The sequence below is a fragment of the Lepidochelys olivacea genome, assembly GCF_965140295.1.
Source record: "Lepidochelys olivacea isolate rLepOli2 genome assembly, chromosome: 9".
In the NCBI taxonomy this organism is placed as follows: Eukaryota; Metazoa; Chordata; order Testudines; family Cheloniidae; genus Lepidochelys; species Lepidochelys olivacea.
The window spans coordinates 34813788-34836687 of NC_140419.1; the positions used below are offsets into that span (position 1 = coordinate 34813788).

Sequence of the window (22900 nt, forward strand, 5' to 3'; positions counted from 1 at the left end):
ATTTTCTCTGGAAGTCATTGAAAGACAAAGCTGGAACTCCACAATAACACAGAAATGCTTTCAGAGAAGAATGGCACTTTAATGTGTTTAATTTTTCACACGTACCTGCGGGCCAGGCTCTCCTGGGTCACCTTTTTGACTTTGAAAATCTCCAGGAAAACCCTGTAACAAATCCACACATATTTTCAGATTCACATTTTTGCACCTTAATACGTTTTGTATTATTTTATTACCTTGTACAATGAAGTCTGATTACAGCCTCTGTTAATAGATCTTAATTGATGGCTAGACCAAGGAGTATAATATTGGACTCCAAATAGCAACACTTTCCATGTGAATGTGATGCTGTATGAAGGTCCTGGATTTTGAGAGATTTACTTTGATCACTTACCAATGACCCAACAGGTCCTGGGAGACCCCTTGATCCTTTCTCTCCCTTCTCTCCTTTCAAGTCCTGTCACAACAAAATAAAATATTTATTTAGTCTTTCAGATTTTTCAGTGCCTCCAGAAAAAACCTCTTAGGTGTTTTATACACAGGGAAACCCAAAATTACAAACACATTTTAATTAAACAAAGTAACAGCTTGATCTGGGTAAGGCAGAGATAATGTTAGTAGCCTGATTACGCAGGTAGAAAAGTTGGCAATTTTTATCACTATCTGTGATTGAGGTGATTTGCCATTTGCAAATCAAGGGACCAATCATTTTCTCAGATGTTTGCCTCTTGGGCTGAAATTTTCCAGGTTTGTTCTTAACCTGAGTACAATTTTTTTGGAAAGTTTGAACAAAAACAGTTTAATTGTTTTCAAGTGAAAAGGGGGAAAAATACACTTTTACCTGTATAAAAATATTTTTGTGAGCCTTTCTGGAACAGCTCTAGTGACTCAGGCTCAGATCTTCAAAGGTATCTAGGTGGCTAACTCCCACTGATTTCAATCGGATATCAGTGCCTAATAAATACCTTTGAGGATCTGGGCCTCAGTGATTTGGGATAAAAACTTGAAATTTGTCAGGGACATGGGCTATAGGTCAACACAGCCTCTCTCAGTCTACTGAAAATCCATTTGGTTTGGCCAAGTTGAAAGTGTTCTATTTTGCACATACCCACTGTTTTTTGTTTCCACAACAGGCTTTTTACAAATGATCACTAACATCCCATTGGCACTGTGCACATGTGCATATTGGTATTGTTGCCTCATCTATCACTGCTGTATGAACATATAATAAGAAGAGCTTGCTATCTGGATAGAGAAGACAAAGAACAGGAGAAAGAAAAAATATTATTATCTCCATTTTCCAGATATGGAAATGAAGCATTAAGGGCCAGATTTTCAAAGCTATTTAGGTACCTAGTGGGATTTTCAAAAGTGCCTAAGCAAGTTAGGCACCTAACTCTGAACTGAGTTCAAGTGACTTGCCCAAGGTCATGCAGGAAGTCTGTGGCAAAACTGGGAACTGAATCTAAACCTCCTGAGTCCCAGACCAGTGATTCAGTCACAAGACTGTCCTTTCAATTGCCAAGACAGTCTCATTCAATGCACAATCTTTCAATGTTCTATTGATTCAACACATGTTCGACAAAAAGTTGAGAGGAATTTCATTTTTAATGTGTGGGGGGTGCATGGAATATAAGGATGTGGATGGAAAGAGGCCGTATGTCTAAGCTGCCCTGTATCATTCTATATGACATATGAAGGTGTGCTTAGGAGGGGGCTGGGCTCTGAAGGAAAAAATAGAATAAATATAAAATACCAACAGTATAAATACTGAGAAACTTCTGTCTTGTGACCCAGAGCAAAGCAACTGTGTATATGACCCAAAGCAAATGTGGCTCAAGGTAAAACACACAAGTTGGTTTATAAATAATTATTTTTCTACCTTCATATGATCTGGTCCGCTTAATGTCACAATAACTGTTCCTGGGGGCCCAGGGGGTCCTGTTGGTCCAGGTTCACCCTGAAAATAAAAAGAAAGATGATTCAAATAAAGTTAATACTCTATGGGAGAGGGGCATTGCTGGCACATGATGGCATATATCACATTGGTAGATGTGCAGGTGAATGAGCCTCTGATAGTGTGGCTGATGTTATTAGGCCCTGTGATGGTGTCCCCTGAATAGATATGTGGACACAGTTGGCAACGGGCTTTGTTGCAAGGATAGTTTCCTGGGTTAGTGGTTTGTTGTGTGGTGTGTGGTTGCTGGTGAGTATTTGCTTCAGGTTGGGGGGCTGTCTGTAAGAAAAGACTGGCCTGTCTCCCAAGATCTGTGAGAGTGATGGGTCGTCCTTCAGGATAGGTTGTAGATCCTTGATGATGCGTTGGAGAGGTTTTAGTTGGGGGCTAAAGGTGATGGCTAGTGGCGTTCTGTTATTTTCTTTGTTGGGCCTGTCCTGTAGTAGGTGACTTCTGGGTACTCTTCTGGCTCTGTCAATCTGTTTCTTCACTTCAGCAGGTGGGTATTGTAGTTGTAAGAATGCTTGGTAGAGATCTTGTAGGTGTTTGTCTCTGTCTGAGGGGTTGGAGCAAATGCGGTTGTATCGTAGAGCTTGGCTGTAGACAATGGATCGTGTGATGTGGTCTGGATGAAAGCTGGAGGCATGGAGGAATAGCGGTCAGTAGGTTTCCGGTATAGGGTGGTGTTTATGTGACCATCGCTTATTAGCACCATAGTGTCCAGGGAGTGGATCTCTTGCGTGGACTGGTCCAGGCTGAGGTTGATGGTGGGATGGAAATTGTTGAAATCATGGTGGAATTCCTCAAGGGCTTCTTTTCCATGGGTCCAGATGATGAAGATGTCATCAATGTAGTGCAAGTAGAGTACGGGCATTAGGGGATGAGAGCAGAGGAAGCATTGTTCTAAGTCAGCCATAAAAATGTTGGCATACTGTGGGGCCATGCGGGTACCCATAGCAGTGCCGCTGATCTGAAGGTATACATTGTCCCCAAATGTAAAATAGTTATGGGTGAGGACAAAGTCACAAAGTTCAGCCACCAGGTTTGCCGTGACGTTATCAGGGATACTGTTCCTGATGGCTTGTAGTCCATCTTTGTGTGGAATGTTGGTGTAGAGGGCTTCTACATCCATAGTGGCCAGGATAGTGTTTTCAGGAAGATCACCGATGGATTGTAGTTTCCTCAGGAAGTCAGTGGTGTCTCGAAGATAGCTGGGAGTGCTGGTAGCGTAGGGCCTGAGGAGAGAGTCTACATAGCCAGACAATCCTGCTGTCAGGGTGCCAATGCCTGAGATGATGGGGCGTCCAGGATTTCCAGGTTTATGGATCTTGGGTAGCAGATAGAATACCCCTCTGGTCGGGGTTCCAGGGGTGTGTCTATGCGGATTTGTTCTTGTGCTTTTTCAGGGATTTTCTTGAGCAAATGCCGTAGTTTCTTTTGGTAACCCTCAGTGGGATCAGAGGGTAATGGTTTGTAGAAAGTGGTGTTGGAGAGCTGCCGAGCAGCCTCTTGTTCATATTCTGACCTATTCATGACGACGACAGCACCTCCTTTGTCAGCCTTTTTGATTATGATGTCAGAGTTGTTTCTGAGGCTGTGGATGGCATTGTGTTCCGCACGGCTGAGGTTATGGGGCAAGTGATGCTCCTTTTCCACAATTTCAGCCCGAGCATGCGGCAGAGGCACTCTGTGTAGAAGTCCAGCCTGTTGTTTCGACCTTCGGGAGGAGTCCACCTAGAATCCTTCTTTTTGTAGTCTTGGTAGGAAGGTCTCTGTGGGTTAGTATGTTGTTCAGAGGTGTGTTGAAAATATTTCTTGAGTCGGAGACGTCGAAAATAGGATTCTAGGTCACCACAGAACTGTATCATGTTCGTGGGGGTGGAGGGGCAGAAGGAGAGGCGCCGAGATAGGACAGATTCTTCGGCTGGGCTAAGAGTATAGTTGGGTAGATTAACGATATTACTGGGTGGGTTAAGGGAACCACTGTTGTGGCCCCTTGTAGCATGTAGTAGTTTAGATAGTTTAGTGTCCTTTTTCTTTTGTAGAGAAGCAAAGTGTGTGTTGTAAATGGCTTGTCTAGTTTTTGTAAAGTTCAGCCACGAGGAAGTTTGTGTGGAAGGTTGTTTTTTTATGAGAGTATCCAGTTTTGAGAGCTCATTCTTAATCTTTTCCTGTTTGCTGTAGATACAGTTACTTATTCACCCACCCCTTCACTTAAAAAGATGCACAGAAAGTGTATTACTTTGAATGTTATTTCTGTCTTTTCTACAAGCAGAAGAGAAGAGGTGCGTATGTTTATTTACATCACAGTATCTAGAAATAGCTCACAGATATAAATGTTGTTTCCAATGCAGTTTCTACAAAACCAATATAGCATCACTTTCTCCCTAATCGTTTTTTAAAGAATCTCTCCTCATAGCAGTTGGAGTTCTTCTCCCACTCTGATGACGTTAACCTGTTAGTAAAAACACAGTCCCTTTGCTAAATTCTTTTAAAGACTGCAGCCTAATAGAATACAGATAGATGGCTGTAATAGATTGCTGCCTCACACTATCAGCTTTCACATTTGACCTAAAACGTTGGAATTTTAGTACACTCTTTCACTGAGGGCTGCTGAGAACAGAAAAAATCCTAAAAACCATCAGCAGGCATTTTAAACAGCTTTCAGCCATTCATGTGTTATTTTGCGTATGTTATCAGTAACAATTTACAAGAAATATAGTAATGTCTTCTGTGAGGCTAGCTAGCTAGAATTTGGAAGAGTCAAGGTCACCTGAGGTCATCAGTTCCATTTTTAGGAATTTAGCCAAGACAATTTCAATAAATATGTTTACCAGCTAGGTGATTACATAACTAACATTAATTTCAGTGTGCCCAACCCCTGTAATCAGATCTGCACAGACAAATAATTGCATTCATGAGGACTCCAATGACTAAACTGGGACTCCTCATGGATGTAAAGATCCACTTGCCAGGATCCAATTGCAAGATTGGGGTCTATGAGACAATACATTTGCTTATGGTCACTTGTAATTTGCATTGAGGCACATTTGATCATGGGGTGATATATAACAGTGTGAGTGACAAAACATCCTATTTTTATAACACTGGAGTTTTTCTTGGAAGATATTCTTGGAGTTTCAGAAAGCACCACAAAGATGAACGTTAAAAAGGCAGGATCAGAGCATCTAAGAATGACAGCTATTATTAGTTTATTTATTATTCAACTCAACTTTATTTATTATTCAATTGGCTAGTGGAGGAACAGGATTTCCAAACACTGTATTGCTAATGTAATGTAAACCACATTAATACTTTCTATTAGTAAATACTGACGACTGGCTCCAAGAAGTTACGCTTCCTCTTAAACTGTTAGCCTGCTTCTATCTTTCAGTTATGTGAAGACAGTTTGTCCTTTAATGTTACCTTGTCCCCATACTCCAGTGTCCCCATACCCCATACTAGTCTGCAAAGATTCTCCATTCACGTATATAGAGCAAATTATTTTTGCTTCATGGTACTTCCTCTTCAAAAGATTTCATCATAGTAAGAAGAAATCCACAGCAAAACTTTCTAATGTTATAATTATATTACATAGTTACCTGTATTCCTTTGGTTCCTATGATCTTAATCCCCATAACACCCTACAAAAGAATTTTTAAAACATTATTTTTTTCTTGTTTTAAAAAGCACCCTTAAATAATGAATGAAAAAATGATGTTACATTAGATTTAAGAGTTTTAATTTTTATAGCAAATCTCAGAATACCTTACGTCCTGGAAGTCCCATTCTCCCTGAAACACCCTAGAGAAAACAAAATGAAATGAAAAGAAGAAAAACAGAACAGTAAAATAGTAAATAGTAGAATCCTCAGACCTGATATAGGTCCTTATTCAAAGCCCACTGAAGTCAATGGGAATATTTCCGTTGACTTCAGTGGGTTCTGGATCAAGCTTCTGGTGCCAGATTTTCAGCCAGGTCTTGCCATGGTTTATTTATTGTGCCTGCAATTCATTGTGGATACAAATATCAGTGGTATGTCCAAACATCTGATTTGCAAGTGCAAACACTATGTGTATAACTGGAATTAAATGTGAATTTAAAAAATATATGTGCAATTATTTGAAGATGCAAAATTATGTCCACACAAATTGAAGCTACTCTTGAAAATCTATTCTTTAATTAGCAAACATAAAAAAAAATAAAATAAAAACAAATCTGTCAGACACATGAATTTACAGATTTTACATACTCATGGAATTTTCAAACTATAGGAGTCAGTGGCACATATTCTTGGGAAATGGGTGACTAACTCCCTTAGGCTCCTTGGAAACACCCAGCCTTAAATCATAAAAATATACTGATTTTATACTCACTGAAGATCCCGGAGGGCCTTGTGGTCCAACTAGCCCTTGGAGTCCTCGAGGACCTGGTTCACCCTTTATATTAAACAAGAAATGAGAATAAATTTCCTGATGTTAAGAAAATGCAAGAATATAAATGATCCACTATGCATGGAAATATCTGGGCACTGGAGAGTGAGTTACAGTCATAGAAGCAAAGTTATCTCTTAATTTTATTCTTTTCATGTTTCAGTTAAATATTATTTAATCTAGGCTTTTGTTTTTAATGTCTTTATATTAATGATAAAAATAACCTTTTAAGTATGGGTTTTATTACTATGGAACCAAAAACGCTCAATGGAAAAATTACAGTTTTTCCACTGAAATCATTACAGCTATTTCACAAATATTACTTGGTCAAATTTGCGATAAATTGGGCAGGTCTGCTTATGAACAAAAGAACTGCAATCCTGGATCAAACCAGTAGTCTTCCTAATAATCCTGAATCCTGTCTGTGAAAACAGCCGTATCCAAAGGAAGGTGCCGTCAGTCCTTTAGGGTATGTCTACATTGCAATGTCAGCCCAGGGCTAGTAGAACTCGAGTTAGCAGACCTCGGGTTTGTTAACCTAGGGCTTGAGCATCTACACTCATTTGAAACCCCACGCTAGAAATTGTTGGACCCTGGGACCCAACCTGGGGCTCCAGGATCTACACAGCATTATGTGGGCCTTAGTCCAACCACCATTATCCCAGACTTCCTAGTGTCCTCTCAATATGTAGCCACTCTAGCCCTTTGTTTGTGGAGCAGTATGAGAAAATCTGACTGTCCACCAAACTTGACTGTCCAGACAACAAAGAAAGTCAGCCCATGGGATTGTGGGATACTTTTGGTGGACTCCCAGAACATGAGTCCAACGGGACTGCACCTACACTGCAAAAAAATAGGGCTTGAACCCTGGCTCCCGGCTCGACTGAGGCTCGAACCCTCTACCCTGTGGGTCTTGGCACCCTGGGTCCGTGACCTGGGTTAGTGCGATTTGTATGTAGATGGAAGAGAGAACAGGCCTTTAGCCTGAGATCAAACCCTGAGTTTACCTTACGGTTTAGACATACCCTCTGTGGACAGTTATGGAATAACCACCCAGATGGAATATTTCTTCTCAAACTGTGGTCTGTGAACCACCAGTGGTCCGTGAGCTCCATTCAGATGGTCTGCGGACAGTTCCCTCTAAGGTGTGCGCCTGGGTGGCCGCACACAAGAGAATGAAGGGCCACCTACCTAATTAGTGGAGCTTTGCAGGCGTGGCTCCACTAATTAGGTGCCTGGACCCTGGAGAGGACGCACATGTAAGGTGAGGTGGTGGTTCTGGGGGGAAGAGGGGGTGGGTGGTGCGAGAAGAGGGGTGGGGGAATTTGGGATGTGCAAGGCTGCGGCAGCCAGAGAAAGAGGCGATTTTCCCCAGCTCCAGGGCTGCGGCTGCCAGGGAGAGATGGGCCTCCTTCCCAGCCTCGGCTCTGTGGCTGCTGCAATGAGGGAGAGACCCCTCTTCTTCCCAGCCCAGCTCAGTGGCTGCTGCACTGAGGGAGAGAGGGCTCATCCATTGCATTAGAAAGGTACGACTGATATTAAAATATGAGTTGTGCGCTTTTATTCATAGAACAAAAGAAGTTAATTATTATTTTTTTATATAGCGCTTTTATCCAAAGCACTTTACAATGGTTAGCTAATGGTACAAACAACATTTGGAAAGATCACTGAGTGGTCCACCGAGACCCTCAGCAATTTTCAAGTGGTCCGCAAAAAAAAAAGTTTGAGAACCGCTGCCCTAATTAATGCTGTCTCATCTGCAAATGGTGCCACCTCACTGTTCACTCCCTTTCCCATACACTTAACAAATACAGTAAACATCACCAGTCCTAGTAAGCAAAACTAACCCCTCCTGGCTTGGGAAAATTTGAATTTTGAAAGCGATAGAAAGAATAACTTTATATCTCTCACCTTTATAATATAAACCCAATATCACATTGAGAACTGAAGTTATTTTCTGATTTAAGAACAATAATACATTACTTTTAAAAAAAAATATACATAGCACAATGTAAATTCTTTTAATTACTTGGCGTCCAGGTATTCCTGGTAATCCAGGGTCACCCCTTCTGTCATATCCTGGGTCATATCCACTTGCAGGACACCCCTTGACAATAAGTAAATGAAAAAAGCCTCATCAACTGTTTATATTATGAAACTCGTTTGTATAACTTGAGGCAATAAAGCTCACAGTAAGATATACAGTAGAGAAATCCAACATCAGAAATCTCCTAATGCTGGCTATTGTCCATTATGGACAATTCTACCCCCAAAAAATCAATATTCAGTACATACTACACGATATGTACATATGATCTGTACTTCTTGGTCCTTATGAACCTCCTTCTTTTTAGACCTACACATACTTCCTTCACACACATACCTGGTCTTATCTAACGTTTTTTTTTAAGGGTATGTTTATTGGATTTTATTACAAGAGTTCTATTATTGGCATTTTGCATAATCTCCAACAGAATACAGAGAGCCTCTTTCTGACCCGATCTGAGTTACACCTGACTTCATTAGAGTTACTGTGGACTTACACTGGGGGAACTAAGATCAGAATCTGGCCCAAAAGTAATTGCATCATGTAACTGATGGTGACAAGTTCTCTATATAAAACCAGTTCCTAGAGTAAAACATTCAAGCGGGGCCAAAATCTCATTTTATTTCTTTATATCACTTACATCAGAAGTCATCTTTGCTTTATTGTTTGTTTATTTGTGTCTTTGTTCCCACCAGGGTAAGAGCGCTGCTAACAGGATGAAAGTAATTCAGACCACATTATCATGGTCATCTCCAAAGTCTTTGTACAACACTGCTGTATTTTAAAAAAAAACTGTAAGAACTTCTTAAAGGAAAAGGTTCTGATTCACTGCTGTGTTACTCTGGTTTTCATCCGGTGGAACTGCACTAAAATCATAGTTACACTAATGTGAAATCAGGATAATGTAGTGAAGAATCAGACCCAAAATATTCAGATTCATGTTGTGTTCAACTGCTTCACTAGTGTACATGAAGGGTGGGGGGGCTTAAGGAGCTCCCTTTGATAATCTGCGGAGCGTATTTGCCTGAACTCTGTGGAGTGTGCAGATTGCTATCTCCAGGCAAGTGGGGCTGCAAGACACCTTCAAGGAGGTGAGGCAGGAAAAAAGGTCATGGCCTTGGTCCCTGGGCACAGAAGAGAGTACTGCATTTTCATAAACCCGTGTAGCAGTACAGGCATTCTGCAGTCTACGTACTTGGGCATTCTGGGAAGAATTCTGCCTCAAGGAAGAATTCTTCCTGTAGCAACCCTTGGGGTGGGCAACACATAGCTGTGTTTAAATGAAACAGAGCTCATATTAACTCGACTCAGCACTTGACTTTTCACAGTAACTCATCTTCATGCCTCCTTTCTTCCTGCCCCTGTGGTTAGAATGGTCTTCCTCTTCAAACACACTCTTCTGAAGCTTTCCAAAAATGATCTTCCTAATCATTTCTGAACTCCTTTGATCTGAACTCTTTTCCAGTGTCTGCATGGCACTTATAAGCTCTTTGGGAGAGAGACCTGGTCCTTGGTGTGTTTGTAAAAAATACTCTTACAACACTCAGTAATAGTAATCACAGAGAATAAGAAATATTGAATTGTAACCAAGGATGAATGTGGCAATCATATACTAGATTCTGGTGTTAGCTGCATTGCTCTTCTTCTGGGAAATAAACTCTCTAACTGCAGTGGATGAAGATAGCTATTATAGATCTTTTACCAACAGCTGTGCAAATTCAAAATTTTGCTTTTCAATGAATATTCAATACAACATACTGTGAATAACTTACCTTATCTCCTTTGAAGCCATCAATACCCTCGGGACAGTAAAAATAATAAAAAACATATTGTTAAAAAAGGCAACTCATAACACAGGTGATAAGGACAGTCAAGATGTTTAGTAGAGGCAAACTTAAGAAAATGACTTATTTTCACGAATGCATGGGTGAGTAACCTTGGCTGGTTCTGATGCACAAGGATGAATTTCATGCCTTGTGCGCTAGACTGCAATCTCAGAAGAATGGATTTGTTGTTGGAAAGTGGCCCAGCCTACCAGCTGGGATTTCAAAATTATTGTAAATTTAATTTGTGCGGCCTGACTTTTTTGGGGGTGTAGGAGGACTTTTTAAAATAGAAAAAAATATTATCTTTAGAGGGGAGCAGATTTTGTGCCAATGACAGTGCTCCACTTTTATTCCTTGTTTATAGTTTACCTTTGATATAATTTCCGTAGAGCAAATCAAACGCTGGCGGTTAAAGCACGAATCCTGGGTTCTGCTTCTGTCATTGACTTACCTTGGGTAAGTCACTTAGGCTTACATTTTTAAAGAGTATTTTTTAATGTTGGGGGCCTCCTGTTTTTGGATGCCCAGCTTGACACACCCAAGGCCTGATATGCAGAAAGTACTGAGCATCCACAACTTCAACCAAAGCCAGCAAGAACTGCAGGTGTCCATCACCTGTGAAGCTCAGAGCCAATGTGTTTCAAATTGGGCCCCCAAAATCAGGTCACTTTTGAAAATGTTCTCTTAACCTTTTCACTCAGTTTTCCAGCCAGTGGGGATACTAATATCCCACCTCACAGGTGCATTGTGGGGCTTAATTAATTAATATATTAACAACTGTTAAGGGTTTTAAGCTTTAAGGAATTAAGGGCTTTATATGGTAGAAATGCACGTTATGCTTAATGTTACCACTTACTGGTTTGCCCGGAGCACCTCCTGGCCCTGGAGGCCCTGGAAATCCTTGTTCACCCTGCGAATAATAAACATTGTAATTGTTACAAAAGCCACTGATCCATTTTGTTTATTTATCCATGATTAACTAGTCCTTTCCTGTGCTCTTAAGAGTATTACAGAATATTCAGTTTCCTTTACTGTAAGCATAGGCGTAGTTTGACTGTTATATCTGGGTTGGCAAAGTGAGCCCAGGCACATGCATGCACATGTACATGCTGAAGCCAGTGCCCTTGGTTCGCTGGCTGTCTCCCCGCCACCTAAAGTGGTACCTGGGCTGCTGGTGGTGGTGGGGAGGTGGGGACGGTGTAAAGGGGGAGTCCCAGCTGCTGCTGGCAGCCACTCTGGCACTGGCTGCTGCAGTGAAGTCGCTGCTCTGGTGCTGCTGCGGATGCCTCCCTGCTGGGGCTGGAGCTGCTGCTGCCCAGGGGATGCCACATGCCGGGTTCCTGCTTCCCCCTGCTCATTCCCATATCCCCTTCTCCTCCCCCTGCCCCATTCCACCCCCCTTCCCCACTGTCTCTTCTCCTCACCCCACCCACTCGGTCGTCCGTCCCCCCGCGCGGGCCCTCATGGTTGTAGAGGAAAGAGGTGGGCACTGGGACCCAGGAGGCAGCATTCATCTGCTGAAGGAGGACCCAGAGCATAGGAGAAAAGCTGCTTCCCACCAGCTGAAAAGCGCTGGGGGGGCAGAAGGGGAAGCACAGTATGGGAATGACTAAGCCCCTTTCTCCCTCCACCCCAGGCCAATTAGAGCAAGCCCCGCAGGGCAGCTCAATGCTTGCAGAAATGGGGAGGAGGGGAGTGGCACATGACCCTCCCCCCGATGCCTCCCCTCTGTTTGGGGGGACAATGCCCCCCTGCACCACCCAAACTATGCCTATGACTGTAAGGCTAGCTGAAAACTATTTTGGGGTCAAATAAAATGAAAACTTGAAATAAAGTGATTAACTACAGGCTTTAACTTTTCCTCAGGCTGCAATTCAGGACTCATACCCATACCAAGAATAGAGGCCCAAAGCACAATACAGAACATAGAATTTCAACCTGCTGAGTGAAATTGCTTATGATTATTCCACTTCCCATCATCCTGCATCTTCAGGATAGGTAAAAACAACACAGAAAACAAAGAAAAGATTGTCACACAAGTACTTGCAACACTTTTGCTTTCCATGACTATTCTTGTGAACATAATTTCTCTCCGATCAACCACTGAAGTTGCAAGCTGCAACAAAAGAACTCTGCCGTGCATTTGAGAAAATGCTTGAGAATGCTTTTGGGCAGTATTCACTGATTTTTAAGCTTAGCTCCTGGCAATCACCATTATCATCACGTTCTACTTGATCCCTACCTTTGGGCCATTGCATCCTGGAATTCCTGGACCTCCAGGAGGACCAATGTTTCCTGGTTCACCCTAAACAAGTTCAAAATTGACACAGTCTTGTTATTGAACATTTATATTCCCCTGTAACTATACCGAAATAGTTTACTTGGATACAGTATCTGGATGGATGGATTACAATTTGTTCTTAAACCATTATGGTGAATAAGAATTGCTGATACCAAGATTGTTATCTTTAGGTTAATTGATAGATACAATGCTGACATTGACATTAGGTTGAGGAATACTGAAATGCTGTATAAGTAGAGGACTTGGGGTATGCCTTCACTACCCGCGAGATCGGCGGGTAGTGATTGATCTATCAGGGATCGATTTATTGCGTCTCGTCTAGAAGCGATAAATCAATCCCCGAATCGACGCCTGTCCTCCACCTCAGCAGGAGGAGTAAGCGGAGTTGTCGGGGGAGCCGCCGCGGTTGACTCGCCGCTGTGAGGACGGCCAGGTAAGTCGAACTAAGATACTTTGACTTCAGCTACGCGAATAGTGTAGCTGAAGTTGCGTATCTTAGTTTGAAACACCTACATCCCTCACCCCTCCAGTGTAGCCCAGGCCTCGGTTTATCTAGTTTTATTTTACTTACTGGAAGACCTGGGAGACCTGAAAAACCAGGCAATCCTAGCATTCCCTAATGATACAAAAAGAAACAGAGAAAGAATAATACAAAATTAATAGGAAAAATGCATGCAATACATTTTTTACTCCATTTGTAAGAACAATAAGCATTAACAGAAGGTAGTCTATCAGGGGATTTTTATTTGACTACTACACTTTACCTAACTATTCCATTGGTACACCTCATATGACTGTAAACTGTTACATGGAGATTAACAGATTTTAAGGCTAGAAGGGATCATTCTGATCTAGTCTGACTCCTACATAATACAGGCTAATACTTCACAAACACATGCATGAAATCTCATATATGCAGCACAGCAAATTGGAAAACAGCAGCTACAGTTCTAAAAACGGAAAAAATGGGAGTTCAGTGCCACATCTTTCAAAATATAGTAACATAATGCGGTGTTTTTATTTGATTTTATAGAAAAGGCAGTCATTAAATCACTTTAATAATAAACAGGATACATAATACGTTAAAAGTTTGCTTAAATATATATTTACCCTTTCACCTTTGGGTCCGACTAAACCTATCAGCCCTGGAAAACCCTAAAACACCAAACAGAAAAAAAAAACACGTATGAAATCTTTGTGCAATATTTATAATGCCAAGATCAGAACACACAACTCATTTATTTTGTTTTTATTGTTCACATCCGTGCATTAAAGAAATTAACATGAACAAAAATTCACAACAGTTGGTAGAAATCCCAGCCTCTACCATACCCTCTGATTATTCAGAAGGTATTTATCCCATTAGAGGCACAAAAAACCCCAACAAAAAACAACAGTGCTATTTGGGGAGGTGGTCACTGAGAGAGTTAAGTCTCAAGTCATTTAAGGTTTTATAGACAATATCCAGCACCTTCCATTGCACCCAAAAGGGAACTGAAAGACTGCAGGGGCTAGAATACTGGAGTATGTGTGTTTATACATTACTTTGAGGCCTGAAAGTAAAAGTAAACAGAATGCATTACAACAGTCCACCCAGGAGATAGCAAAGGATTGCATAACAGTGGAGAGGTCCATGTTGGATAGGACCATCCTTATTCACAAACATTCCTACTGGAGTTAATATTTGTACTTTTGAGTCACTTCCCCTTTGATAAAAGTACACTTGTTCCACTTAACATTTTTTTTAACCAGTTGAACAAAATACCTTTGCAACATTCTTGTAAACACAGCATGGATTTATACCAAATATTGAAACAGTATCCAAACAAAAATTACAAGGAGGATTTATTTACACACAAAGTAATTTGTTGTTTGAGGAGGTGATTTCTTCATAACAGAACTCTTTGTCTGAGACAAAATAAAATGAATTTTTAATAAACTAATTAAATAATTGTGAATGTTTATTCTTTCCACTCTTCCAGGACACAGTGCAAATCCCTATGCAGCTTGACATTCCTATGAATCAATGAGAAGAGATCATTGAAGAGGCTTCCTTCTTCTCCTTTTCCCACTTTTCTTTTGTTTTATTATTTGTCGTAGCACCAGTTTGGTTTTATTCATTTCTCATGATAGACATAGTTCTTGGATAGCAAATTGTTAAGAAATCACTCCACATCACAATCTGTGGCTCAATGTTATTGTGTTTGTCCTGTATGGATAGTCTTTACACACACACTGCTCTATTGCATTGAAAATAAAATTAAAATGTTACATATAAAAACATTCTGATTAAACGACGGGCTGCAATAATACCACCTGTAAATAGAGAGGGCAAAATTTAGAGGTGATGTGTAAGAGGATGACATTAGATGCAATAGATGTTATTGTGGTATTCGGGGAATGTGTCCATACAACTTATGAATTCTGGTTAATATTGTGAAGTCATTGTTATGAAAATTATTGTATCATGGAATGAATGCCTCTATGACTATGTGTATCCACCATGGGCTGACAGGACCTGTAGCAAATACACACCAAACTAAGCACAATGGAGAGTACTTAACTTTAATGACTGCACTCTGACCTATAAGCCACCTCCTCCAGCTTGTGTGTTTCAGGTATTGGTGGTGGGATATATAGAGACTCACAGGGCCACAAAAGAAGCTTTGAGCAGGAGGAAAGAAGGGGACGGACCAGCCGAGGTGAGAGAAGCCTAGCTGGGGAGAGAAGGCTCCATTTTTCAGAACACAAGCTGTGCGCTGCAGCAGAAAGATCCTGGATGCCCCAGATCACTATGACCAGAACCCAAAGAGTGTGCTGGAGTGGTGAGCAAACTGAGGCAGGGAAACTCATGTAGGGTTTATTGTTTTGGTATAGACCGGTGTATTTCTGATGCAGTTAAATGCGATGGTGTTAGAATCCTGTGCAAAGCTTGTGCACGTTGTATGTGTAACACCTACCATGTATCCCTTGAAGTGGTAAACTGTGGGTTCAGAACTCCCCAGGGCTGAAGCTCTGGGAAAGGGTGTATTTAAATAATGAGGGAGTCTGAGTCGTTAGCTCTGATTCCAGGGGCTTAGCAGTGGGCTGCATGTTTGCATCTCTCAGGATGGGGTGCTGAGAGATGCATAGAGCGTCCAGAGGCCTCAAGACTGGAACAGTATATGGGCTCTGTTCAGAATCTAGAGGCTTAAACACACACAGCAGCGGGGTGAGTGACTGTCCAGCAGCGGGAGCTTGACTGTACCTGTGACAGCCATCATGCTGTTGTAAACTCCCTTAAACTTAGGACTTCTTTATATCTCTTTAAACCTCTTAATGTTGTGTAAGTTGAACTTACACAATGAGGAGCTGGAAGAAGGTGCAAGTCCCAGCAGGAGCTGATCTACTTCAACAGAGACATTATGGCACATTCCTGTTAGTTGTTTTGCTACATCCCTCTCTGCTAGCCTCTTGGCGTGAATGTTACTTAGTTACACTGAAGGAGCCTGATTAAAAAAAATAATAATAATAATTTAAAAATAAACCCTCATGGAAAGTTTTGACAAAAAACAAAAATACCCTTTGATTGACCTTTTCCACGGATATTTAAGTTTTCTGCCAAAAACTCAAAACCCAAAAGTTTTCAGCAGAAAAGCTACAGAGTCTATAGAAAGCAATCACTTTTTGCAAAAGAACTGTTCAGTATAGAAAATCAAAAAACAGTTAGAAACAGTTTTGATGGAAAATTTCAGCCAAGCCATATCCCTCTATTACACCCAGGATATGACTGCACTAAAAACAAAACAAACAAAACCCTGCAGCTGCAAGTCTCAAAATCTGGGTCAACTGACTTGGGGTCTTGGGGCTTACACCATGGGTCTAAAAATATAGGTGTTCCCACTTGGACTGGAGTCCAGGCTCTGAGACTCTCCCCTATTGCAGGGTTTCAGAGCTCGGGCTCCAATCTGAGTGGGAACGTTTACACTGCTATCTTTAGACCCACAAGTGAATCCCATGAGCCGGAGTCAGTTGACTGGGCTTGGAGACTTGCTGCTGTGGGATTTTTTTGCAATGTAGACGTGCCCTCAGTACGCAAAATTCAGAGGTGATGTATGCAGTGGGGACATGTAAATGATACAGTGGTGCAGTCAGTGGGTGAGAGTCAAAGGGCTTGACTATACTTAAAATGCTGCAGCGCTGCAGCTGAGTCACAGGCGCTGGCTTCCTCCGGGCCCTGGGGGTGCTCAACTTCCCTGCTCCTCGCCAGGCCCCACCCCCATCTGACCCCTTCCCCCAAGCCCCCACACCGCCCTGTCTCTTCCCGCCCCCACTCCACCCCCACTTCTTCCCACCCAGTTCCAACCCCTCCCCCAAGCATGCCCTGTCACTGCTCCCCCCACACCCCCCACGCCTCCTGCACACCACGGAACAGCTAATTGCGGTGGTCGGGAGACACTGGGAGGGAGGGGGGAGCTGGTTGCTGGTGGGTGCTAAGCACTCACTAATTTTTTTCTGTGGGTGCTCCAGGGCTGGAGCACCCATGGAGTCGGCGCCTATGAACTGAGCTGCTGTAGAACTTCAGTGTAGACACTGTTAGTGCTGATGAGAGAGGTTCTCCCATCAGAGTAGGTAATCCACCTTCCCGAGAGGTGGTAGCTAGGCTGATGGAAGAATTCTTCCATTGACCTAGTGCTATCTACACGGGGACTTAGGTTGGCTTAACTACATCGCTTGGCACGTGGATTTTTCATACCCTGGAGCAATGTAGCTGGGTCGATCTAATTTTCTAGCATAGACCAGCCCCAGTCTATGAAGCAATATAATGAGTAATGTCAGAGTAACAAGCAAGGGGGGAAAGCTGAATAAGACATAGTTCTGTAGCTGTGTGTCATTTACTCTTATTTGGACTCCCCTCTGAATATGGTCCATAGGCTCTAGTGCTAGTCATCAGGCAGCAGAAGTGTTATGCCTGTGCTCTTATCAAGTACTTTCAGTAACTAGCCAAGCAGCAACTCTGTAGATCCTGACTAAGTATATTTTACAACATTTCTGAGCAAAATTGTAAACTCTGAAACCCCCCCCACACACGCGCACACAGAGAGAAGTCAGCAACCTACCGTGGGTCCCTGAGGCCCTGGAGGTCCCTCAGGGCCGCGGAAACCCATCTGGCCAGGTACACCTTGAGCACCAGGAAATCCTTTTTCACCCTGCAAACAGCATAACAAACAAGTCCTTAGAACTATCCCTGTGTTTTCCTTCTGATAATTTATTTCAGAGATACTAATTATCTGGGGTATCTCTTAGCTTTTATTTGCACCTCTGTGTTTAATCTTATTGTAAAGCACACAGATTAGCTGGCAGAAGATGTGGTCTTAACAATGCAGCTGACACACATTTCTTGCAAATAACTCTATATAATTTGCTTAGTTTCCACCCGCCCCAAAATTCTGATCCAATGAAAAACTCCGAAGTCCCAGCTGGCAAAACTGATAGCTGCTCCTGTGTAACTGGGTCGGCAAACCATTCCACTCCACTCCATCCCCATATGCGAACCATGTAAAGAAACAAAGTAATAGTGAAATATAATGTAGCTGTTTAGGTAGCATAAAATAGCTGCTTTAAAAAATGCTGTTTTTACTGTTCCAAGTCACATAGATGAAACTACACAGCCAGTTTAAATGCAAATTTTGACTGAAAACTTTCAGATTAGCCTAAGGCCAAGTTCAGACAACTAACCCATGGCCAGGAAACACAGGAGGCTAAAACCACATGAGCAGAATAATAGGGTTAAATTACACTCTCTTTCTCTGTTGAATATGCTGGGGTTGTGAGGTGGACCATAAAGAAAGCCACGAGCTGAACACAGCGCTCCAAGAAGCACCAGTGCTATTCCAGCGGCAGTTTAGAGCCTTTATGCTAGTTCTACACCAACTTGAGAAGTGGCCATTTCCACCCACTTTTAGAACCCTTTACTCTGGGAAACGGAGAACTAGGCCACATAGTTTAAAACTATTTGATATTGTCATCTATAGATAACACAGGCCATTCACTGTCATACAACACAAGACTGCCAGACCATAGGTAAAAGAAAGTCAAAGAAACTTAGCCATACATGTAAAAATACTCCCAGTCAGTTCCTTTTCAATACCACTTTTCATGAGTGCAGGTTGTTCGCAGTGGCTGATATTTTCAGAACTAGATACGGAGTTAAAAGTAGTTATGTGATTTTTAAAGGGGGCTTGAAGGATTTATTTTGGCTGGGTAAAGCTATTTAATACATTCTTGATCTGAAATATTTGGTCTCTTTGGATATGTTTACACAGCGACCAGCAGCAAGTCTCTGAGCCCAGCCTGACAGACTCAGGCTCATGGGGCTCATGCTACAGCACTGGAAGTAGCTGTGTAGACTTTGTGGCTCGGGCTGGAGCTTGGGAGTCTAAGGTGGGCTTCGGAGCCCAAGCTCCAACCTAAGCTGCAACATCTACACAGCTATTTTTAGCGTCGTAACACAAGCCCTGTGAGTCCAAGTCTGTTGTCCCGGGCTCGGAGGCTCATAAGATGGGCTGTGTACCCATGGTCCCAGTTTAGGAAAATATCCCTATTCATGACAGCACTTCAGCACAGGCTTAACTTTAAACATACAGCAACTCAATGGGACTTAAGCACATACTTAAGTGCTGTTCTGAATAGGGATAGAATTAAGACATGCTTATGTGCCTTCCTGAATCAGTGCCTATGTGAATAACAAAGTAGCCTGGCATGACATTTTGCCCTCCAAACACGCATAGAGTCTCAGAAAAAGTTCCAGCCACACCAATCTTTCTCAGTACTGTTAGTAGAAGGAATTCTTATTTTAAAATTATCAATGTACATAAAAATGTTTGCTAAGACACAGAAAGTATGAAGATGTCACATTACTACTATTTTTTATCATAATTACTTATATTGGCATCCTACAAAAATGTTGGCTGTAGGGGGGAGGAATTTGAATACATATGCAAACCATTCACAAAAATTAGTACAGAAATTGTCATTGAAGATAAGTATTTTATGACAGTTTACATCAGAGCTGCATTTGAGTTAAAAATAACAAAATATGGATTTAAGCTCTTTGGGGCAGAAAAAGTAGGCAAGAAGTAATACCAAATACTAAATAATAATAACAAAAGTAACCAGAAACATATAAGCTAGGACAGAAGGAGGGAGTGGCTTATTAATTTTCTTGGAGCAAATTTTCTCATTACTTTATAAAGATGCCTTTGAAATGGAGTTTTGTTTTCAGGCGGATGAGTATTCCAGAGTTTTAAAATGTAATAAAAATGAGGTTTCATTCCCAATGGAATTTGTGACCAATTAATAATTTTGTTTTAAAGCATCGCCTACCTCCATCATTCACAAGTCCTGGTCATCGTGTTATTAAATTCACATGTAGGAAGAGTACAAAAGGAAGGAAATGTAGTAATGTTTTGGCTATAGACAAGTGGAAATCTCTTAGTCTAACCACTCCTTTAAAAACAAATACAGATTTTTAAGTGGCCTCTGAAATGCAACAAAATTTAAATAAATAAACAAACAAGGCCAATTATCGGCTGGAATAACTCCTGAGTCTTTGGGCTAACCCCAAGAGATATGGACTATGTTATAAGGTATCTGTGGATTTTGTATCACGGACGAACATAACTTTCGAAAATGAGTAGTTTGGTTACATTTAAGAGACAAGCTGGGTGAGTTCATACCTGTTATTGGACCAACTTCTGCTAATGAAAGAGACAAGCTTTCGAGTTTACATAGAGCTCTTCTTCAGATCTATGTAAACTCAAAAGCTCGTCTCTTTCACCAACTGAACTTGGTCCAATAAAAGATATTGCATCACTTACCATGTCTCTCTAATATCCGTGTTCAACATGGCTACAACACTGCAAACAGCAACGGTTACATAAGAACGGCCATATTGGGTCAGACCAAAGGTTCATCTAGCCCAGTATCCTGTCTTCTGACAGTGGCCAATGGCAGGTGCCCCAGAAGGAATGAACAGAGCAGGGAATCATCAAGTGATTTAACACGTTTCAAGAAAGATAGGAGAAAAGAGATAATAATGCAATACCAAGATCTGCCACTGGATGGGGTACAATACTAACTCATACGGAGAAATTTAAGGACTTGATCTTTCTTCATTAAGCTTGAATATCTTGCCACAGAAACAAGTTATAGGAGTGATCCCCTCTATTATGTCAGGAACCCACAGCTGAATCCAGACACAGCTTATTGCCCTCTGCTGATTCACCTAATGAACCTGCCCCTCTGACTGGCTGAAGGCTCCAGCAGACATATTCTTAAACCCTGATGCAGGGCTGGGACTCTAGCTACTCAATAGAATTCCATGCCTGCATATGTGCTCCCGGCCGAGGGTGACCCTCTATCCCAAAGTGAAAATGGGACAACAGGTGGGGCTGGCCCAAGACCCCCACCAGGCTTGCCCGAGCTTCCCTCCACACAGGGCTAGTCCGAGCTGCTTGGCGTCACCACTCACCCAAGCCAACCCACCTGAGGCTGACAGCCCGGGCCCTGCTGCCTGGTGCCGCCACTTGCCTCCCCAAACATTCCTCTGCACCCCTCTACTGGGGGCACACCCCACTTTGGCACAACTGGGCATTTGTCCTGTTTGCTCCTGCCAATGATGATCAGTTGGCAAAAGCAAATGGGACAAATACCCAGCTTTACCAAAAAAGTCAGGATGTCTGGCACAGGACTTAAAAAGGACACTGCCCCAGCTGAAATGGGACATATAGTCACCATACCCCTGCCCCAGCTGATGCTCTGGCTCTGACCCTGAGCTCCTCATTCCTGGATCTCGGCTTTGGCTTGCTCCCTGGACTTGATAACTCAGTTCCTGATTTGGGCTCAGGCCACAACACCTGGTCACCTCTGCTCCAACCACCAGGCCAGCCTCTTGTCCTGACCATTGGCAAGGACAGCCTGGTTCTTAACATACTGAGCAGTAGCCTTATCTGTTGAGAACCTTGCTCCTTTTCATGTGATGTTATTGGCTTTATTCTAATTCTTATATTTTGTAGCTGACAGATCAGCTATGGTCTTGGAAGGTTCTTTTAACATTCTTACCATTTTTAAAGTATGTTAAATTATTTGATTATGCTGACCCTTCCTTGCTCATGAGTGAGGATATTCAGAAACATCATCAATGCAGATCACTTAATGATTAGCTACTTAATGTACAGCCGAATCCACAGACAATTACAGTAACTCCTCACTTAACGTTGTAGTTATGTTCCTAAAAAATGCGATTTTATGCGCAATGATGTTAAGCAAATCCAATTTCCCAATAAGAATTAATGTAAATGGGGTGGGGTGTTAGGTTCCAGGGAAATTCTTTTCGCCAGACAAAAGACATTATATAGATATATAGATATATATACAGTATATGTTTTAAACAATTTTAAACAAACAGTTTAATATTGTACACAGCAATGAATGACTGTGAAGCTTGGGTGAGGTGGTGGAGTAAGAGGGTGGAATATTTCCCAGGGAATGCCTTGCTGCTAAATGATGAACCAGCTCTCGGCTGAGCCCTCAAGGGTTAATGCACTGTTGTTAAGGTAGCCTCACACTCTACAAGGCAGCATGGACTGAGGCAGGAGGGAGGAAACACAATAGATGCAGGGCAGTAGCTGCAAACACTTCCCTGAAAAAACTGAACATGAGGATGAGCCCACGCTATCCAGCTGGGCTATACACCACTCCCTCCTCCTGACAGAACATGCACAGCTGCTGACTTTCCAAAGTGCTGGGAGGTGCGTGCATGAGTGAGTGAGAGAGAGAGAGACGTGCATTGCCCCTCTGAGTACGCTGACCCCACTTCAAGTACGTTGTCCTTTTACGCAGATCAGCCAGTTCAGACAGGAAGCAACAGCTTCCAGCAAGCTCCCTCCATTCTTTCCCAGAGCCCTGTCCCCCTCCTCCGCTTTGTGGAGAGGGGGTACAGAGCGGGAGCAGGGGGACATCCTGATAGCACCTCCCTTCCCTGGCAAGCAGGAAACTCCCAAGAGCAGCTCCAAGGCAGAGGGCAGGGCAGGAGCAGCACGGCAGTGGGGGGAGGGACAGCTGAACTGCTGCTGGGCAGCTGCCGAGCCACATACTTTACAGGGAATTTAGGGGAGCTGATGGGGGGGCTACTGGTCCCCTCTGGTTCTAATCCCCGCAAGGAGGGGCTGCTCTTCCAGAGAATCCTGCAAGCCGTGGACAAAGCAGGCAGCTGCCAAATGACTTATAAGGGAGCATTGCGCAACTTTAAATGAGCTTGTTCCCTAATAGATCAGCAATGTAACAACAAAACAACCT

General features: G+C 42.4%; 1 protein-coding gene across 6 annotated transcripts in view; it reads right to left on the minus strand.

The window, feature by feature from the left end:
* COL4A3 (collagen type IV alpha 3 chain) overlaps positions 1–22900 on the minus strand; it is a 115029-nt gene that overhangs the window by 64121 nt on the left and 28008 nt on the right. For all 6 annotated transcript variants that reach the window (XR_014713057.1, XR_014713058.1, XM_084639761.1 and 3 more), the window contains 13 exons: positions 17662–17751; positions 13673–13717; positions 13134–13178; positions 12503–12565; positions 11117–11170; positions 10207–10233; positions 8417–8494; positions 6331–6393; positions 5723–5758; positions 5557–5598; positions 1880–1957; positions 392–454; positions 106–162 (listed from right to left, as the gene is read on the minus strand). Coding sequence is in view for 4 of the 6 variants with exons in the window: in XM_084639761.1 (XP_084495887.1) it covers positions 106–162; positions 392–454; positions 1880–1957; positions 5557–5598; positions 5723–5758; positions 6331–6393; positions 8417–8494; positions 10207–10233; positions 11117–11170; positions 12503–12565; positions 13134–13178; positions 13673–13717; positions 17662–17751 (741 nt within the window). In the remaining 2 variants the exon portion in view is untranslated. The remainder of the gene's footprint in view (positions 1–105; positions 163–391; positions 455–1879; positions 1958–5556; positions 5599–5722; positions 5759–6330; positions 6394–8416; positions 8495–10206; positions 10234–11116; positions 11171–12502; positions 12566–13133; positions 13179–13672; positions 13718–17661; positions 17752–22900) is intronic.